Source organism: Sebastes umbrosus, chromosome 4 (genome assembly GCF_015220745.1).
Source record: "Sebastes umbrosus isolate fSebUmb1 chromosome 4, fSebUmb1.pri, whole genome shotgun sequence".
NCBI classification, from domain to species: domain Eukaryota; kingdom Metazoa; phylum Chordata; class Actinopteri; order Perciformes; family Sebastidae; genus Sebastes; species Sebastes umbrosus.
The window spans coordinates 5776851-5798826 of record NC_051272.1 but is presented as its reverse complement, the minus strand read 5'-3'; the positions used below and the strand labels follow the sequence as shown (position 1 = coordinate 5798826).

At 40.3% G+C, this 21976-nt stretch overlaps 1 protein-coding gene across 1 annotated transcript; it reads left to right on the top strand.

Moving 5' to 3' along the window:
* Positions 1 to 493: 493 nt before the first annotated feature.
* LOC119487231 (creatine kinase U-type, mitochondrial-like) lies at positions 494 to 20985 on the top strand. The gene is made up of 9 exons (XM_037767939.1): positions 494 to 779; positions 10430 to 10628; positions 11291 to 11386; positions 11471 to 11692; positions 12635 to 12720; positions 16520 to 16643; positions 17646 to 17780; positions 18028 to 18153; positions 19994 to 20985. The coding sequence occupies exons 1-9, from the start codon at positions 634 to 636 to the stop codon at positions 20105 to 20107; spliced, it is 1248 nt and encodes a 415-aa protein (XP_037623867.1). The 5' UTR covers positions 494 to 633; the 3' UTR covers positions 20108 to 20985.
* The last annotated feature ends 991 nt before the right edge of the window (positions 20986 to 21976 follow it).

Below are 21976 nucleotides of genomic sequence, written 5' to 3'. Positions count from 1 at the left end.
TATATCATAGCCCAAAATTTTGCAAATAACCTTATGAACATTTCCCCAAAATTGTGCAACTTCAGGACAAAGCCAAAATATATGTGAATGGTCTACATTCATGGCCCCACATCTTCTCCAGCACGGTTGTGCTACAGACACATATTTATTTGTAATTTGGGGTGTTATAAAAAATCGAATTACATTCTTCCAACAGTGTTCTCTCCATGTACGTGAAGATGTTGTAGACTGTTGTGTTCTCCAGATATGTAACCATTCATCTTCTGTGATAGTGACACCTAATTCTTTTTCCCATTTCAGCTTTACATACGATGTTGTATTTCCCCTTCTCTCCATTAGGCACTGATATAATGTAGATATTATCCTATATTTTTTTTGAATTATAAACTCCAATTATGGTTCTTACTATCCCATTTTTATCTAAGTCTCGGTCTTTTATTTTGAAGTTGTAGCTGTATTTCCGGTCTGGTCCTGTGTTCCTGTCTCCATCTTGACGTCGCTCCAGTTTAACGCTCTCTCTCTCTCTCTCTGTCATTCCATCAGAGGTTCTTCATCCCTCCATCCACCTGTCCTCTCCGTGGGAATAATACCTTATTATTATATTATTATCATCTTTACTAGAAACAAACCAACATGGCGAGCAGTTTCTCCAGAGTCATGTCGACTAAACGGAGGATCGGGATCCTGTCGTTGTTGGGGGGTTCAGTAACGGCTGGTCTGCTGCTGCACCGGGACCAGGTGACCGCCGGGCTGCCGGTCCGCCGGAACTACCCGGCCAGGTAACCGTTACACGGCTTTATTAACAGGTTGTATGTGTCCTGATTAGTTATAATATCATGTAAATGAGTCTAATGATGTTGTTCAGTGTCATGAAACAGGGCGGGGTGTGAAACATTAAAGTAACCCTCTAGCTAAACAACTATTAACGGCTGAAATAACACTAACACTAACATATGTATGTGTTTAAAACCATTACCTTTATATTATCAGTGATGATAATCTATGATCACATCATTAGTCTGGTCCTAATCTACCCAGATATGGTCTGGTTAGCCCCAGATATGGTCTTATTCTAGTCAGCTATGGTCTTATTCTACCCAGCTCAGGACTGGTTATACCCCAATATGGTCTGGTTATACCCAGTTATGGTCTGGTTATACCCAGTTATGGTCTGGTTATACCCCAATATGGTCTGGTTATACCCAGTTATGGTCTGGTTATACCCAGTTATGGTCTGGTTATACCCAGTTATGGTCTGGTTATACCCCAATATGGTCTGGTTATACCCCAATATGGTCTGGTTATACCCAGATATGGTCCTATTCTACCCAGATCTGGTCACATTCTACCCAGATCTAGTCTTATTCTATACCCAGATCTGGTTTTATTCTACCCAGACCTAGTCTTATTCAGATCTGGTCTGGTTATACCCAGATATGGTCCTATTCTACCCAGATATGGTCCTATTCTACCCTGATCTGGTCACATTCTACCTAGATCTAGTCTTATTCTACCCAGATCTGGTTTTATTCTACCCAGACCTAGTCTTATTTAGATCTGGTCTGGTTATACACAGATATGGTCCTATTCTACCCAGATCTGGTCCTATTCTACCCAGATCTGGTCACATTCTACCCAGATCTAGTCTTATTCTACCCAGATCTGGTTTTATTCTACCCAGACCTAGTCTTATTCAGATCTGGTCTGGTTATACCCAGATATGGTCTGGTTACCCAGATCTGGTCCTATTCAGATATGGTCCTATTCTACCCAGATCTGGTCTTGTTCCTACCCAGATATGGTCCTATTCTACTCAGTTATGGTCCTATTTTACCCAGATCTGGTCCTATTTTACCCAGATATGGTCTGGTTATACCCAGATATGGTCTTATTCTACCCAGATATGGTCCTATTCTACTCAGATATGGTCTGGTTATACCCAGATATGGTCTTATTCTATTCAGATCTGGTCCTATTCTACCCAGATATGGTCTTATTCTACCCAGATCTGATCTTATTCTGCCCAGATCTGGTCTTATTCTACACAGATCTGGTCCTATTCTACCCAGATCTGGTCCTTTTCTATCTGGTCACCCAGATCTAGTCCTATTCTACCCAGATATGGTCTTATTCTACCCAGATATGGTCCTATTCTATCTGGTCAACCAGATTTAGTCCTATTCTAAACAGATATGGTCTTATTCTACCCAGATCTAGTCCTATTATACCCAGATCTGGTGTGATTCTACATTCACCACCTTGTAGGAACAAATAAATTCAAGAGATGTCAGGTGATTGTAGATTCAGATTATGTTTCATTTATTTTGTGTTGCTGGAGTAAAACAATTAATATAATACAAATAAATAGGAAAGGGATACAGTTCAACAGTAGGTGTTGTAAATTATTTCATGCTGTCAAAATGGCAGCCTCTGTTGGACAGGATCACCTCATCACAATCATTCCCCTGCCTGCTGGCCAACTACAGACAGGTGTGCCTCAAGCCACTGAAGCCAATCATTCCCCTCCCCCTGATTGCCAGTTGCAGTCAGGTGTGTTTCACAACTTTATATAAGGCCCTCAGCAGAACCAGCAGATCTCTGCTGCTCCATCCAACCCTCATGCCATGCGTCTCTGTGAATAAACCATGGTTTGGATGGAAATAAACCTCTTAAACTGCTTTCATCGTCAGATCTCTTTAATTTGAGAACCTTAGGCGGTTGGCTCAGTTCCGGAACCCAAGAAAGTTTTAATATGGCGATCCCGGTCCTGACACCACATGGTTTGGATGGAAATAAACCATTTAAACTGCTTTCATCGTCAGATCTCTTTAATTTGAGAAAATTAGGCGGTTGGCTCAGTTCCGGAACCCAAGAAAGTTTTAATAGTAGGCATCAATGAGGAACAAGTTTAGTTTGAAATAAGCTTGTTAACAAAAAATAAATGCACTTGTTAGCAAACATAAACTTGATCATTTATTCATATGACCCTGTTAACTTCTCATGCTTCCTCATGCATACTCACTGCATAAAAATGTGCTTACAATACCAATGAGTCCTTGCTTGAGAGCTAATGGCATAGAAAAATTGGCTGCTTCACCTACTAGTGCAAGCTACCAAAATAAAGCACACATGCAATGTTAGTTTGTACTCCGTTAGTACACTAAGTAACAAAAGCAGTTAACAGACAATTTAAACGCACTGTTATTGACATCATAGCTCTACTTGTCTTGTTCAGTATTATAGGAGTTGTATTGTGAGTTTTGAGGGAAAAAACTGTGCAAAATATGTGTTTTAATTGTTAATCATAGCGACCAAAATGAAGGCACAAGAGGCATACAGTAACATCGATTTTATAGATTAAATCTGACTCATATTAGACAAATATGAAAAACAGTTGCTTTGCCTTATAACTGCTGTATATAGGATGACATAGTGATGAATGGGAACAAATGTGAATAAAAAAGTCTAGTTGAAGGCTGGGGAGGTGATGCGTACGTGTTCAGTTACACGTCGCATTATAAAGCAGTGCTTTTATAATGATTCATAAAATGTTATCTGCTGCCAAGATTGTTGCATAACGGCCACACACCTGAATCTGAATGTTGGTACATGTACAGATTGGGTAACCTCCCTCGTGTAGCGGCACAAACAGCCTTCTTCAGGGTGTGGACCCTGAAGAAGGCTGTTTGTGGTTGTGGGTTGTTACCCAATCCTAACATGTACCACATTGTTTATAGCCATTTGAATAAAGGCTTTTTATTTTTTGCCTTGCACTCCCCCTTTTCTGAACCTTTGTGTACCCCACCAAAGAGCACCTTCATCACACTGATTTGAACTTCCGAACTTTTTTCCCTTTTTTGAGCATCTGACTGTTGTCAAGATAGAGATCATTTTAACGAAGGTATGTACTGTTGGGTAGTTTCATCTATAAAGATGCATAATTTAAAAACAGATCACATGATTGACGTATAAAATCTCGATATGAAAAGTATAGCTGTCGGATAAACGTAGTGGTGTGAAAAGTACTATATTTCCCTCTGAAATGTAGTGGATTAGACGTGTAAAGTAGCATAAAATGGAAATAATCAAAGTCCAAGTCCCTCAAATTTGATTAAATGTACTTAGGTACATTCCACCGCTGACTATAGAGGTGTTGACATCGGTTTGCAGATTATTCTGTGGTCTCAGTCAATACTCTCCGTTTGTCTGAGGTCACCTCAGTTGTGTTTCAGTGGCCGGAGGAACCAAACAGCCGTTGGCGACTTTTTCTTATCAAACCTTATTGACACAATTAACGGGCATAATCATAATCTAACATCATACCCTGACTCCTGCCAGCTGGATACGCCCAACGCTATGTTATTAATCATAAAACTATTGGACTGTTGAAAGATAAGGACTTTATGGTTATGCTGGTGAATCAGAATATAAAAACTAAAAATTAGGGCTGACGAGACCGTTGCCATGGTAATCGACCTCCAATTCAGTATTCGAATGCTTCGTTGTTGTTATGTTTTTTTTTAATATATAAGTATGTAATAATAATAATGTAGAAATCCCAAAATAGCCCATGAAATAAGGAATAATCCCACAACATAATTCAATCTTCATATTCGTCATTAATTATTGTTAGTTATTCTCAGACTGATATCACTGTTTGTTGTGTGTAGAGGTGCATGTGTGTGTACACTGCACTGAAACAGAAGAGATGGAGACAGACAGACAGACAGACAAAAGAACATGTCAGCCTGCTGCGCAGCGAAGCTTTGAATACATTTGAATATTTCTCACCGAAGCTTTGAAGCCCAAAGAATGGTATTTGGGACAGCCCTACAAATAATGTTATAAAAGCACAATGAAATATGTTACAAACCTATACAGGGTTAGAACATACAGCTGGTTTATTTTTGATTAGATAGTATTTTTGAGCAATATTGGTTAAAATAATCCTTTAGCAATTAACTCCATAGTTTCTGGGACATCCTGTTGACTGCATTGCCCAGCATGATAGTTCAACGGTGACCAGCGACACATCCATTGAACAAAAGGACCCTGAACAGACTGCGATAAAAACAGACACCAATGCATATTAGAATCACAATCAGGTTTATTTGCCAAATACATACATACAAGGGATTTGACTCCGGTTTTATACATCTCTCTCAATGTATTTACACAGAAATAGAAATAAAAGCTAAGGACAAGGACAACAAACCTGGGCAAATAAAGGTGAGGAATAGACAGGACTGTTATATATAAATATTATATGAATATATATATATATTTTTAAAAAAGCACCAATGACCAACAATAAAATAAGAATAAAATAATAAAAAGTCCATATATTATACAATATGCACATAATATTGGAGCACATTCAGTGTGATGATACTTATCTGAATCTGGACCCACGTTTGTGTGTGTGCGGCCACCTGTGTTCTCCTGGCTTTGAAAACATGATGCTGTGCCCATGGTTTAGGGGTTGGGACGCTCGCTGACCATCGGCTGCAGCCTTTGTTGCATCTCTCCCTCATTTCCTGTCATCCCTCCACTGGTGCTATCTAATAAAGGCATAAAAATACGCCGAAAAATGATAATAATACAAAAATAGAAAACATCGTTACAGCAGACAGTGTGCGTGCACTGATAACATTAACCGGCTTCTCAACTCATTGTTGTGGAAGAAAGGGGAACTTTGTGTAGTAGACTGGGAAAGGTAGAAATACACCAAGCCCCCAGTCTCTCTGTGACGAAAGTCTTTACATATATATATCATCAGTAATGCTGTGTTATGTTGTTCTGGGAACAATTATATAATACAGTTTTTTGTATAATTTCAACTGTAAATATCTTGGCCTTCCTTATCTTTTGGCAGACAGCAGGAAACAGGAACCCATAAGCTACTTAGTCTGTGCTGCTTCTGCAATTTTAATCTTTGTCGTGCCAAACCCAATTTCATTCCATCTTTGGCCTTAAGAAGGTACTTTGTTTGGATAGAAGCCACTTTTTGACAGCAGGTTCTTTTTGCTTCCATTGCCTAAAAGTCTAAATAATGAATTTAAAAACAGAAGTGATGAATTAGTCATTAGTAGGTCTATCAATCGATTAAAATATTTAATTGCGATTAATCGCTTGATTGTCCATAGTAAACCCTTTGAGACCCACAATAGATCCATTTATGTCTTTTTTAGGGGGGTACAGGGGGTCTTTAGGGGGAGATAGCAGGTCAACAGTAGATGTCACATAGAAGTGGTGTACATCATCTGAAAGCTGGGAACATGAAGATTAATTTGAGATGCAGCTCAGCATTATGTTTCATGCTGTTCTAGTCATTAATTGGAAATAAACATGAATGAATTAATGAATTAAAATAAATTGTAAAAGTGTATAAAGGCATAGAACATTATGATGGAAGTATATCATTCCCATGCTCTTTTATGTCTCATAAGTTGTTGCAGCAATTTTTTGGGTTGATACCATTTGTAACACAGATTTGGTGCTAAATTTAACCATTTTTACCATTTGAGAATTGATAAAAATTATCAATAATCAATAATCACTCCAAAATACCACATTAAAACACCAAGCCCAACAGGCAACGACAGCTGTCAGTGTGTCAGTGTGCTGACTTGACTATAACTTGCCCCAAACTGCCTGTGATTAGCATAAAGTGGGCATAAAGGGACCCCTTTGAAAATGGCCATGCCAGTTTTTGTAAATGTAAATTAACTTTTTTGCGAGAGGAATCCCTGAACTAACGCAATGTTTGGTAAAAAACTATGGCCTGATTGTCCATGATTAATCGTAAATTTAACATTTTATCAGTTCAAAATTTACCTTTTAAAAGGGAGATTTGTCAAGTATTTAATACTCTTATCAACATGGGAGTGGGCAAATATGCTTGCTTTATGCAAATGTATGTATATATTTATTACTGGAAATCAATTAACAACACAAAACAATGACAGATATTGTCCAGAAACCCTCACAGGTACTGCATTTAGCATAAAAAATATGCTCAAATCATAACATGGCAAACTGCAGCCCAACAGGCAACAACAGCTGTCAGTGTGTCAGTGTGCTGACTTGACTAGGACTTGCCCCAAACTGCATGTGATTATCATAAAGTGGGCATGTCTGTAAAGGGGAGACTCGTGGGTACCCATAGAACCCATTTACATTCACATATCTTGAGGTCAGAGGTCAAGGGACCCCTTTGAAAATGGCCATGACATTGTCCTCGCCAAAATTTAGCACAAGTTTGGAGCATTATTTAACCTCTTTCCCGACAAGCTAGTATGACATGGTTGGTACCAATGGATTCCTTAGGTTTTTTAGTTTCATGTGATACCAGTGTCCTTACTCTATCTTTAAAACCGAGCCCGCTACAACCTCTTAAAGATCCAATTGCGTTAATGCGTTAAAGAAATAAGTGGCGTTAAAACAAATTTGCGTTCTTATCGCGTTAACTTTGACTGCCCGAGTAAAAACCCCATGACCACGTTTGTGTACACACACATCTCCAGCATGCCAGCGATGCATCTTGCGTTAATCTTTCCACAAATGGAAAGCGATAAAAAAACAAACTGTGTCAGTTTCGGTATCAGTATATCTCGTGTTCCTGTAGCACAACCAAATCCTTTGTCTCATACAGTACATACTGTTTCTCATTCCAGAAACAGCTTCACATGAATGTACTTTAATGTGTGTGTGTGTGTGTGTGTGTGTCTGTGTGTGAGAGAGAGAGAGAGAGAGGCAGTCTTTGACAGTCAGGAATTTTGAGAAGCTAAATGGTCCCACAAGTAACCAGTAAAACAGGATTTAAAAGTCAACAACAATACAGATGTTCGTATGAAATAATTGCACGCACTGCTATTGTATTGTAGCTCTCATACAACACACACACACACAGACACACGCAACATCCCCCCACGTTCTTCTTTACTCGCAGACTATGTAAAGTGTGTCTGTGTGTGTCTGTGTGTGTGTGTGTTTGAGGTTTGCTCGCTGAAAAGCTTGTCTGTGGGTAGAGCTATATTCTGAAAACACATGTTGGTCTAATGGATTTAATATGGTTGTAAATTACAGTCAACAGCGATTGGAGCGTTATTTAGCCTCCTTCCTGGCAAGCTAGTATGACATGGTTGGTACCAATGGATTCCTCAGGTTTTCGCCCGTGTCTTCACTCTAACTTTAAAACCGAGCCCGCTACAACCTCTTAAAGATCCAATTGCGTTAATGCGTTAAAGAAATAAGTGGCGTTAAAACAAATTTGCGTTCTTATCGCGTTAACTTTGACTGCCCGAGTAAAAACCCCATGACCACGTTTGTGTACACACACATCTCCAGCATGCCAGCGATGCATCTTGCGTTAATCTTTCCACAAATGGAAAGCGATAAAAAAACAAACTGTGTCAGTTTCGGTATCAGTATATCTCGTGTTCCTGTAGCACAACCAAATCCTTTGTCTCATACAGTACATACTGTTTCTCATTCCAGAAACAGCTTCACATGAATGTACTTTAATGTGTGTGTGTGTGTGTGTGTGTGTGTCTGTGTGTGAGAGAGAGAGAGAGAGAGGCAGTCTTTGACAGTCAGGAATTTTGAGAAGCTAAATGGTCCCACAAGTAACCAGTAAAACAGGATTTAAAAGTCAACAACAATACAGATGTTCGTATGAAATAATTGCACGCACTGCTTTTGTATTGTAGCTCTCATACAACACACACACACACAGACACACGCAACATCCCCCCACGTTCTTCTTTACTCGCAGACTATGTAAAGTGTGTCTGTGTGTGTCTGTGTGTGTGTGTGTTTGAGGTTTGCTCGCTGAAAAGCTTGTCTGTGGGTAGAGCTATATTCTGAAAACACATGTTGGTCTAATGGATTTAATATGGTTGTAAATTACAGTCAACAGCGATTGGAGCGTTATTTAGCCTCCTTCCTGGCAAGCTAGTATGACATGGTTGGTACCAATGGATTCCTCAGGTTTTCGCCCGTGTCTTCACTCTAACTTTAAAACCGAGCCCGCTACAACCTCTTAAAGATCCAATTGCGTTAATGCGTTAAAGAAATAAGTGGCGTTAAAACAAATTTGCGTTCTTATCGCGTTAACTTTGACTGCCCGAGTAAAAACCCCATGACCACGTTTGTGTACACACACATCTCCAGCATGCCAGCGATGCATCTTGCGTTAATCTTTCCACAAATGGAAAGCGATAAAAAAACAAACTGTGTCAGTTTCGGTATCAGTATATCTCGTGTTCCTGTAGCACAACCAAATCCTTTGTCTCATACAGTACATACTGTTTCTCATTCCAGAAACAGCTTCACATGAATGTACTTTAATGTGTGTGTGTGTGTGTGTGTGTGTGTCTGTGTGTGAGAGAGAGAGAGAGAGAGGCAGTCTTTGACAGTCAGGAATTTTGAGAAGCTAAATGGTCCCACAAGTAACCAGTAAAACAGGATTTAAAAGTCAACAACAATACAGATGTTCGTATGAAATAATTGCACGCACTGCTTTTGTATTGTAGCTCTCATACAACACACACACACACAGACACACGCAACATCCCCCCACGTTCTTCTTTACTCGCAGACTATGTAAAGTGTGTCTGTGTGTGTCTGTGTGTGTGTGTGTTTGAGGTTTGCTCGCTGAAAAGCTTGTCTGTGGGTAGAGCTATATTCTGAAAACACATGTTGGTCTAATGGATTTAATATGGTTGTAAATTACAGTCAACAGCGATTGGAGCGTTATTTAGCCTCCTTCCTGGCAAGCTAGTATGACATGGTTGGTACCAATGGATTCCTCAGGTTTTCGCCCGTGTCTTCACTCTAACTTTAAAACTGAGCCCGCTACAACCTAAAAATTGCAAGTTGCGTTAGTGTGTTAAAAAAATTAGTGGCGTTAAAATTAATCAGCGTTAACAGGTTATTATGGCGTTAACTTCGACAGCCCTATTTATTAGCCTTTTTTTGTTAATTCAGCAGCATTATTTTACTTAAACAACATAAATCTAAAGGCTCCATCAGCATTAAATTACTGTCGCTTTTAACATCTAATGTGAAACACTGTACAGCTCTTGATTTGCCATTTTTCAGCCTTCAGCCATAAGATTTACTTAACAACATATATCATTTAGCTTTTATTATTATTACTCACAATGTCCCAGTGTATCCTACACTATATTATCCTAATCTATAAGAAAATTAGAATTAAAAACATATGTTGCAGCAGGATGTGCCATAGCCATAAGTTTAACAGGCTTAATGTGTGTACGTGCCATTTGGGAGTGTCCTTGAGTGAGTCACTCTCTCTGCACCTGTTCCAACGGCACAGCTCTGCGGTTAACCTGCACCCACGCTGCTAAAAAAAATGTCTCTCTCAAAGATCAATGCAGCAATATGTTATCTTGTATTTGTGCAGTGCGGAGTACCCTGACCTGCGCAAACACAACAACTGCATGGCCACTAACCTGACGCCTGCCATCTATGCCAAGCTGTGTGATAAGGCCACTCCCAACGGGTACACGGTGGACCTGGCCATTCAGACGGGCGTGGACAACCCCGGGCACCCCTTCATCAAGACTGTTGGCATGGTGGCAGGAGACGAGGAGTCCTACGAGGTCAGATATCATTGTACTTTTTCTAATACACGCATGCAAGCTCCTCAGCTCACACACAAGAAGGGGCTGGCACATCTCCATGTGTACTGTGCAAGAGTCAAGGCTGACCACAGCCTCCCCTGGCCACCTGTTTGCAGTGACAAGGACAACACTAGCAAAGTCCAATCTGCAGAAAATTACATAGTAAATAACAAATTGTATTGTTATTGACGTAAAAACAATTGTCCAACCCAGCTTCCTTTTACTGTCAAGACAATTTCAACCAGACATTATTGGGAAATTTGTCTTGCAGTCACCCCTCCCTGTCCTGTTTCAGATGGAGGAGTACTACAGAACAAGAAAGGGAGAGTTTTAGGCTAGGACACCTCTTTTGGGATGTCTCAGTGTCTATCTATAGTGAGGGTCTAACTTTATTTCAAATTGAATCTCATATTTCCTTTACAGGCCACAGAAATATTTCAGACTTCTACCAGTAGTCAGTACGTTTTTAATATGATATTAACTATGGTCACCAATCAGTGGGAGTGTTAAGTCGCAAACACAGGTCAAGGCTTGGTAAAGGATGTGTCATTTTCTCCAGGTTGCATAACTCCTAATTTTTGTATGTAGATTTCTAAGGTAATCCATAAGAAGTCTTATATTTTTTTGTGGGTCTGGTTCAGGTATTTGCAGACCTGCTGGACCCTATCATCAAAGAGAGGCACAACGGCTACGACCCCAACAACATGAAGCACCCCACCGACCTGGATGCCAGCAAGGTAACACTCTCACTGACGACACAGAGCTGCTTCTGGTCAGATAACTCAGATCAGTGATATTTTCCCCACCTGCCTTTGTTTCAGATCCACTCAGGCAACTTTGACCCCCGTTACGTGCTGTCGTCCAGGGTGAGAACGGGCCGCAGCATCCGAGGGCTGAGCCTGCCCCCCGCCTGCACCCGCGCAGAGCGCAGGGAAGTGGAGAGGGTGGTGGTGGACGCCCTCGCCGGCCTGAAGGAAGACCTGGCCGGGAGGTACTACAGTCTCACCCAGATGACTGACAAGGAGCAGCAGCAGCTCATTGATGTGAGTGATGCAGGGATGCTGCTGTACAGTATGCATGTGAAGATGTTGTACATTATTGAGGGACCACTTTTCACTTGCAGTGCTAATGCAACATTTTTGGGGGTGGAAAAGAAGTGTTGGCAGTATTTTAGTAAACAGTCATTTGACAATTGCATTCTTTTTTTTAGATTTCACAAGAATGAATATCCTGTTTTAATAAAGGAAAGACAGATGTTACGTTTTTAAAGGGACTCACAAAATTCATAAATTGTATGCCGTGCAAAAGCAAAAAAGACTCCGGCGAATGGCTATATCGGGTAATGTTCCAAACATGGGTATTTTACCTTGCATGACCGAAAGCTTGGTTTTTGTTTTTGTAGAAACAGAATCTTTTCATAGAGGGCGATTGCCTTAAAGTACAAGTTTAATGACATTCAGAACAAAAGATCTAATGAAATAGAACACCAGAGCAGTTTACTATTTCATTTTCACTAAACTCTGTCGCATCACATTTGTCTAAATTGCACATATCCATCTTATAATCAGTCATCTGTTGCAGCAGTTTTTATACATGTTATATATACATACTGTCAGTGAACCCTGCTAGAACACTTTCAGCTCTGAAAATACAGCAACAACCTGTAAAGTGGCAGTAATGCCTTGTGTACGGATCGGATTCCCTATGAAGTTACTTATGTAAAAACATATGCACTCATGGTAAACTGTAGATCTAGCAGAGGAAAACAAAATAAGGAGCGGACAATTTCATTACGTTATCAGAAATGGGTGTGGGTCGTGCTCACCATGGCATTTTCCTCCTACCCACAATGAGAAAGATTGACCAGATTATTGAATTCTCAAGTCTCACACCCTCATTTCTGCCTTCCTATGACAATACTGTCCAATCCAATGCCATTGTTGGCACTTTGAGTATAAATTGTCTGTTCTCTGTATTTACAATAGGACCACTTCCTGTTTGACAAGCCCGTGTCCCCCCTCCTGACGTGCGCAGGCATGGCTCGTGATTGGCCAGACGCCCGTGGTATCTGGTAAGTGATAATACCTGATGATATAAGTTTCTGGCTGATTCTTTATTTACTTCTTTCTTCTTCTAAAACTTCTTCAAGACAAGACAGGGCAATATTATTTGACTATATAAGTGCATTGCATTACATGTAAACACAAAAGGCTGTAGGCATAGAGCTCTCTGTGATGGGTGCGCGAACCAGTCAGAATTAGTTTTAGATGTGAATTCTGTAATTTTGGGATTTCAAGTTAATAGCTGCTCTTGTTATGTTATTTGCCGTTTCATAGTTTAGACCAGCATCCAAAATGACTTTAAGGGGGAAATACAGTATGTGTGTTTCATCAGTATATGAATGGTAAGATACATTGAATCTCCTTATAATGTTGCTAAGTGGGATCATGTAAAAATTAAAGAGTGAAGGTCCCAGGATTGAGCCCTGTGGAACTCCTCAGAAAAGTTTTGGTATTCTTGTAAGAAATATTCTTGTAATATCATTTAAAATATAATGGAAAACCTAATTATTTTGATGGAATTAATCAGTTTGTCGCTTGCTGATTATCTGCTGACTGACTCGCTGATTTCTATACAGTATATATATGTATAATATATATAATTAGAATTATAGAGTGTGTTTATATACTAAGTCCACTTGTAGTTTGGTTTCACAGCATTTATGTTCATGTACACAATTTTTTTAAGGTCCTGCTGGTCATCCATATGACTGTTGTGTTTTGACAGGAGCAACACGCTCAATATTATTTTATAGTCATTCATTTTATTTTTGGGGATAATTCTGGCATCCGTTAGATCCATTAGGATTTGTGTGAACCGTTTCCTCTATTGCTGGAATGGTAGTAGGTCATACAAAAAATATTAAAACCGTAATCTTTCCTCCGTCCCAAATCAGGCCAATCTTTCAATGCTTAATTGTTTGGTTTTAATATTTAACATAACACAAAATCTTTTTTAAATTACCCCTTTAATTTAATTTTACAGGCACTTTATGAACTTCCCCATTACTTTCTACGCTGGCGATGGTTGCAGTAGTCGTTTCCCCATTGCTGAGCCGGGGTGGAGGTGTATTAGCAATGCGGACAAAGCTCCCTCATCCCTGAGCTTCAGCTTGTACCCAGGAATAGCCCAATACGACGCGTCAGCCAGCCAAAATCAATCAACAGCCTCCCTCCTCTCTCTCTCTGCCAGCCTCTCCTTAATAATTCACCTTCACTTCATCCCTCCATCATCTCTTCTTTCAGGTCCACTGGCAGCTTTCTCTTTTCCCTCTCTGGCTCCTTCTCTCCTTTCGTTTTTTTCACTTCCCATATGTCATGCTCTGCTTTCTCTTTGGGTTGGGCGATATGACGTTGTATACAATGCGACAGTAGAAATGTGTTCACCGGTAGAGATTTGGCAATACCGTTTCCACCGCGGGTAGCTATTTGTGATCTTGTGATTCTCGCGTGATATAGTTGTAAATAATGGAGAGATAGTCGTGTTATCACTCTATTATATATATTCACATATCGATTATTGTTATTCGTCCTATTTGTATTACTACTACAATTGTGTTTGTTTGTATGGAGGTTCCAAATAAAACAAGAAGATAATGAAATGTGAAGTATGGTATGGTGATTTTAAACCATTTCTTAATTTAATTTACAGAACAATTACTGTATCGTGATATAAAATAACATATACAGTGACAGAAGATTTTGACCATATCGCCCACCCCTACTTTCTCTCATTTTTGCTTATTATCCCCCTCCCTTCTAATACTCCTATTTCTTTCACTCCTCCCCTCATGTTCTTTTTCTCATCATCATTCAAGTATCTCTGCGCTACTGTATTCCCTTCTAACTCCCCTCTCTCTCTCTCTCTCTCTCATCCTCTCCCCAACCTGCTGTCTCCGTGACCTATCCATTACCTTATTAAATCTCTAACAACATTAAGGAGGTCCGTGTGGACAAAAAGTCTTTGTAGTGGCTGACAGCGGCTATGTGCACTTTAAAATTTGAAATGTCATGTGGTAAAAAGTTGAAAGTCTGCCCTGAGATTGGTGATAGGGAGGGGTCATTAGGTCATCAAAATCCAATGGATGCTTCCTCTGGGGAGCGTGAATATGTTCAGCAAATGTCACTGTACTTTGCTTTTCAGATTTTTAATTATAGCATTTACAAGTGGAAATGTTAGCCTTACTGTGGCACTTGAGGGAAGGTCATAAATCATAATGATTTATATTCTGCATGCCATGAATATTTATAGCAAAATTCATGGTAATCCAGTCATTCGTTTTTGCAGTATCTAAGTACATTTGACAAGTGTTTGTTTTTTTACTTACTAGGGCAATAGATAAAGAGTCAGGGATTTTATCAGTAGGATTTATACTCTGAAGAACATGGATGCCTGTAACATTTTAATCCATCTGATTTTTTTCAATCCATCTGATTTTTTTCAATCTGGACTCTAATGTGGGACCAACAGACAGGCAAACCTTCTGACACCACTATCCGTAGAGCCCCGCTAGTGTGGCTAAAGATAGCAACATCAATACAACACTTTCTGTACACTTACTCATTTATTGACTTGTCTAAAGGAACAGTGGGTAACATTTCGGGGGATCTATCAGCAGAAATGGAATATAATATTCATAACTATGTTTTCCTAAAAATCGTTGTGTTTTCGTTAGCTTAGAATGAGCCCTTCATATCTACATAGGGAGCGGGTCCTCTTCATGGAGCCCGCCACGTTGCTCCACCATGTTTCTACAGTAGCCCAGAACGGACAAACCAAACTCTGGCTCTAGTGAGAGCCTTGTGCAATTTTACGTTACCTGAAGGCCACCGTAGTTCTCCGACACGCTTGTGAAACTACAATAACTAGAGCCAGAGTGTGAAACAGAGTGCGAAATCGTGGTACTGACAGCCGCCGTCTGACTTCCGTTGCTCCTAAAGTTTTGTTATTATGGTAAGGATGGGCTCTTAGCAAGGTGACTGGTGTAACCATGGTTTTGCACTCGCGCGGCTCACATTACCGCAGTCTTAGAAAGGGAGGAGTGAGCGGAGGGGGTACTCAGTTGGTTGCAATCTGAAACCACAACACTAGATGTCGCCAAATCCTACACACTGCACATTTAATTTATTTTTAGAAATAAAAATGTCAGAGAAAGCTTAAAGCATGGCTTTCTCGTAAGCTTTAATCTATTGCTGACAAACTGATCCTCATGAGTTTCCATCCAACAGATTTTACTTTACGTGATGTTTTAAAAGATGTCTGTTTTCTTTTAAGTATGTCATAAATTAATACCACATTACAAGCCCATGTAAGCACCGTGCAGCCGTGCAGACCACTCTGAGAAACACAGCAGTCGATGGCCCGCGGCAGAAACGAGCATTATCCTCAGTGACTGATGGTTAACGGCCTCTTCTCTAATCACCAATATCACATGGCTCCCTTAATAGAGAAAACCCATCACCAATCTCTACTTATTAACTTATAATACTGCACACTTTCTCCCAGTAGGCTTCCAAAATAAGACTTGTGTATTGATTCAGTCTGGAAATAAAAGATTAAAATATTGATTTACGAATGATATATTCATATTTGTAATCAGTACATATATTGAAGTTGTCCGTATGCTATGGATAAGACATGGATATCAGCTCTGTGTTACTGCATCAGAATAAATTACCCTTCCCTGCATGTGCTGCACTGTGTCTGTCCACTGCTCCTTTATAGCCATGATGGGACAAACACAGAGGACAAATAGCCCTCATCCACCGCAGTCAATACTATATAACTCAATATAACTTCTGTCTGTGCAGGCACAACAACGAGAAGACCTTCCTGGTTTGGATAAATGAGGAGGATCACACCAGGGTCATCTCCATGGAGAAGGGAGGGAACATGAAGAGAGTCTTTGAGAGGTTCTGCAAAGGCCTCAAGGAGGTAAGCCTGTGTTTGTATATATTTATGTGTGGACCGTTTAAGATGTTGAGATGAGAGAGACTACGGCTGGGACTGAACTTTTGATTGTCTTAAAGGGACAGTTCACCCCTAAATCAAAAATACATGTTTTTCCTCTTAACTGTAGTGCTATTTATCAATCGTGATTGTGTTGGAGATATCGGCCGTAGAGATGTCTGCCTTCTCTCCAATATAATGGAACTAGACGGCATCCGCCAGTCGCTAAACGGGATATAATGTAATCATTTGGGGTTTTATTTGTCTGTAGCCCACATCTCTACGGCCGTTATCTCCAACACTCAGCATCTCACACCAAAACAGTGCAGATTGATAAATAGCATTACAGGTAAGACGAAAAATATAAATAGATATTTTTGATTTTGGGGTGAACTGGCCCTTTAAGATTTTTCACTCTGATCTGTATGCACCAAGTTTCCAATGCACCCCAGGATGTCACATAAATAAGGGTTACAGTGAATTGCCACAACAGTTGTGCATGATTTAACCAAGTTACCATCTTTACGTTAGTAGCTGTAACAAACAAATCTGTTCTGCTGGCTTCAGATGGCTGCAGGGATTTAATCAGCCAAAGGGGAGGACATTAATACAGTGTAAAAGCATCTAGGGTATGCTTGCGAAAGCAAAAAAAAATGCTTATACTAGTCTTTGCCCTGCCACGAAAATAAAGCCTGTAGACAGACGCACAAAAACACATTGTCCAAACACGGCCGCGCAAACATAAATTATTTATCTAAGCGGTCCAAGTTCCCCATTAGAGAAAAGGGATGAGCAGTGGAACTTGCCACTATGCCAGTGTTGGTGCCAATCCACTCCCCACCAGAGTTCATCCAACATTCCTACAAGTCAACAACTCTCCATCCTTTACTTGTCAGTATGCACACATCCATCAGATGTACCAAAGGTCAGAGATTGCATGAATGAAACACACACTCATTGTGTTGTGACTGATTCTGTCTCTCTAAGGTGGAGCGTCTGATCCAGGAGAGAGGCTGGGAGTTCATGTGGAACGAGAGGCTCGGTTACATCCTCACCTGTCCCTCCAACCTGGGCACGGGGCTCAGGGCCGGGGTCCACGTCAAACTGCCCCTGCTGAGCAAGGTAACAGTAGTTGTAATAGAAATAAAATAATTTGTTTATTGATTATACACTACTGAAGACATAGACATGAATAGTATATTACATTTCTGCTAATAGATCCCCTGAAATGTTACACGCTGTTCCTTTAAATATTGGTGGTTGTGTCCTCAAAATGTCTGAATGATACCTGGAAGTAAAGAAAATTGTCATTGCACATTGAGTAATGTGGTGATTAAAGTGCTTTGACTCCTCTCCATCAAACCCCAAGGATCCCCGTCTCAGTAAGATCCTGGACAACCTGCGTCTGCAGAAGAGAGGGACCGGCGGCGTGGACACGGCTGCTGTGGGCGGTGTGTTCGACATCTCCAACCTGGACCGCCTGGGACTGTCTGAGGTAGGGAAACCTCTGTAGAAATGCACAGAGATGGTGGCTGAGTAAAGTGTGAAGAGTGAGAGTAGTTATCTACATTTCATCTACAGGGCAAAACATTCACCTGCCAGTTTATGTACCTGAATTACTTATTAGCCAATAGTACATGCCAATGGTTGTCCCTCAGGCAAGAGACATATCGGTGACAATCAGGGCTTTGTGGAAACATTGCATGTTTGCTCAGTAAATCCTCCCTGTATAAACAAAGAGTCAATATGAATATTTATTGCATCACAGTGTTATCAGTGTAGCATTTACCATGTAACTGGACCATTGCCAAATGGATGTTTTGTGTCAGCGTGTTAGATTTTGTGGAGCAAATATAGCAACTCATTTATGGCACAAAACGGTGAGACAGTCGTTGTTTTTTCAGGCCAAATAAAACTGTTTGTTACAATTGCAGGAGGAGAAGAAGAGGAGTGTTCTTGTCCAGGCTGTACATTTAGTTTGCTGTTATGTCCTTGTTAATGCTGTCATGCCTGACAGAGTCATACAGTACAATGGAGCTGTTCTCTATTGTTGTGAGCGTGCGGTCGCTTATTTTATTCAGATTACATGGCGAGTCAGAGGAGATGGCTCTTCACTGATTCGGGGTGGAGTGCAGTGAACAAATTAGTGCTCAATATGGTGCAGACTGAGAATCACTCATCTCTCTGCTGCTCATTGCTTCTGTGCAAAAATAAATCCAGGCCTGTGACATAGAGAGGTTTAAGAGTTGGAAGGTAAGTGGAGCGATGCGCCCGTCTGACTCCAACATCCATTTCTGTTTGTTTTGGGGGTTTTTTTTGTGAGAGCATGGGCTGCTCACTGCTGTTTGGTCCTCCGTCATCCAGACTGATGAGGAGCACTCTTGAGGGTGGAGTACACAAGTTCATAGATGGAGTAATTCATGAAGTAGGTACAGCTGGAGCAAAGTGCAGAAGGACAATGATACGAAGTTTCCAGTTAGAGCAGAGACGGTATCCTGGATGTGCAAAACAAAAATCTTGATTTCTGGAAAAACATCGGGAAAGAGCTCATAAGTCTTTCAAAATGTCTTTTCATGGTAGTTTACGGCTGGAGCGCAGAACTTTTGTCTCCCCCCTTAACATGCAACTGAATACCTGTTGCAGTATCGGAATAGTATCTAAATTTGTGAAAAAATTGTAAGTTAAAGACATAAGATTTGATGTTTCTTCATCTGTGAGAAAGTACAAAACATCCTGTGTTGTTCCCTCTATATTCAACTGTCTTTTGACCAGACTGTAGTTTGGAGGAGGCATTCCTCCATAAGGTCATCGGCCTCTTGTTGATGCCGTCTCGCAGCTCGGTTTAAGAGTGCAGTCTGCTTGTGTTTATATTTGGTAGTGTTTGTAATGTCCATACTTTCGTAGTGAGGGGTTTGCAGATGTCAGGGCTGCAAACTGCTCTTTGTCTGTAGTTACTGACAGTCACAGTATTTGGAGAAAGCTCTGCTACCTGTACCTTTAATTAGGGCTATGAGATGGTATTGGAAACCAAATTAAAAATATGAAATGTTACTTTCAGACTATGTTTTCATTAGTGTATAATCGCCTGAAACTAAGAATCGTTGTTGTTTCGTTAGCTTAGGGAATGGGAATCCTAATTACTATCAGAAAATGAGTGTATTCAGTTGGTTGCAATTTGCAACCTCACCACTAGATGCCACTAAATCCTACACACTGCTCCTTTAAGATATAAAAATATTCTGCTTTGAAAAATAATTTGTGTTCGACAGCTGTTCATTTTTTAAGCAAAAATATAATGGATAAAAGCACTAAACTGTGATGCATCCCTCCCTCAGGTCCAGCTGGTGCAGACAGTGGTTGATGGCGTCAACTACCTGATCGAGTGTGAGAAGAGACTGGAGAAAGGCCAGGACATCAAGGTGCCCCCACCACTTAAACAATTCAAGTAGACACTAATCCCTGACCCCCCCCCACCCCACAAACCTCTGGGCACACACACACATGCACAAACACCCCCGCTCTATACCCATAGATATTATAAATATCTATCTAATATCATAGATATTATAAATATCTATGTCATTGCCTCATTTGTTTCCACGACTTATTTAATCCCCCCCCTCCCTGCCCCACAGTATACCTCCCTTTAATATAATCTACACATATTATACGCAGCTGTCTGGCTAAACCAAACCAGAGTCCCAGAATACTGCTTTGGACTTTAGCGTGTTTCAGATGTATTTGAAGAGTTTTTTAATCTTTAAACTCAAATTCAAACCTCGCTCTAAAATGGCAGCAAACATTAAGGAAAAGATGCACAAACTGTAGGCTGCTGCAATGGAGCAAAGATGGCAGCCAGTTTGCCCGTCTACATGGCCAAACAGTATCTATGGCTCTGCACCCAAAGCACTCCTCAGCCCACCAAACCTGGCTGTACCTCGCCTCGGCCCCTTCCTGCCGCATGTCCTATACTCAGCCTGTCTCTTCCCCTCATTCCTGTGTGTTGATTGGTCATCCCTGTCATCAGGTGCTTGTTTAGTCCATCCATTTGTAAGCCTTATTTCCCATCGTGGATTGTGTGTACAAAGTTTCTTTTCACCATTTTGAGTGGATCTGAATGTAGATTAACAGGGTAAAACTGAACAGACACTTGTGTTCTTCAGAGGATTTGTCTGGTGACACACAAGTGTCATAATGTAATGTTAGTATAACACACACTGGCCGGGCTGGGTTCTGTACTGTAAGCTACTGAAGCAATATCATTCCAGCTCATCTTGAATGTCACACTGTAATATCTTTTATTAAAGAAATCATCTATTTAACAGTAGCTTTCCTCCGCCTGTCTCTCATTTTGTTGATGAACTAGACGTCATTCTTTGGTATCCGCGAGGATTGTGCTGGAGCATGAAGCCCAAGCTTTAAGTAACCATGGTAACCAAGCTCTAGGAGCGTGATTGCGATCAGCGTGGTTGCATAGTGTCATGTGACAATGTTTAGTCAGAGGCGAAACAAAACTGTATTATGCTTGAAAGGCTGATACTGAGCGTTATTGTTATCTGGAAGATGTCAGATTTTTTTTTACTTAATTAACATTTTAGGGTTAAGGTTGCATTCTCATCTATGGCTTAAAATAGCTATGAATTTGCTACAGGGCCCTGCTGTTTCAGGTAATTGTAAATTAATTTGTTTAATTGATCTGCAATGACAAGCAATTCATTGATTAGTCGATCGACAGAAAATTAACCCAGTTTTCGTTATATTTGTTGCATTTACAGCTCGACAGAAATCACTTAATCAAATGCTCTGACAAAAAAAGAGAAACATATCTGGTATCTGTCACAGTTGCAGAACTGTAATAAACCCGTAATGAAATGATTAGAAAGGCTACCTGGCTGTCTACCTACCCGTGCACTCATTGCGCGTCACTGGAGTCGTCAACAAGCTGCTTTCTAGCTGGATTTAGGAACTTTTGGAGTTACTGTCATTAGAAAAGAGTTGGTAAAACTGGTCTTGGTTTTTTGGTTAGATATTTTTTTTAAGCTAGCGTACTCTTGCTGGTTTCTTGAGATTACCAACACTAGCTTTAATAGTTTCAGCCATTTCTCAAGTAAAAATGTATTATTATAATTCATTAGAACTATATTAGTATCATTATTTTTAACTTTCAAGATGTTTCAAATTTTCCTGTATTGTGTTGTTAATTGTAGTACTCTACGAGTCTCTACAATTGCCCCCTTGAGGAAAAATAAAGTGATTTGAATTGAATTGAATTGAATTGAAATGCCAAAATGTCCAGGTTCCAGCCTCTGAAATGCGAG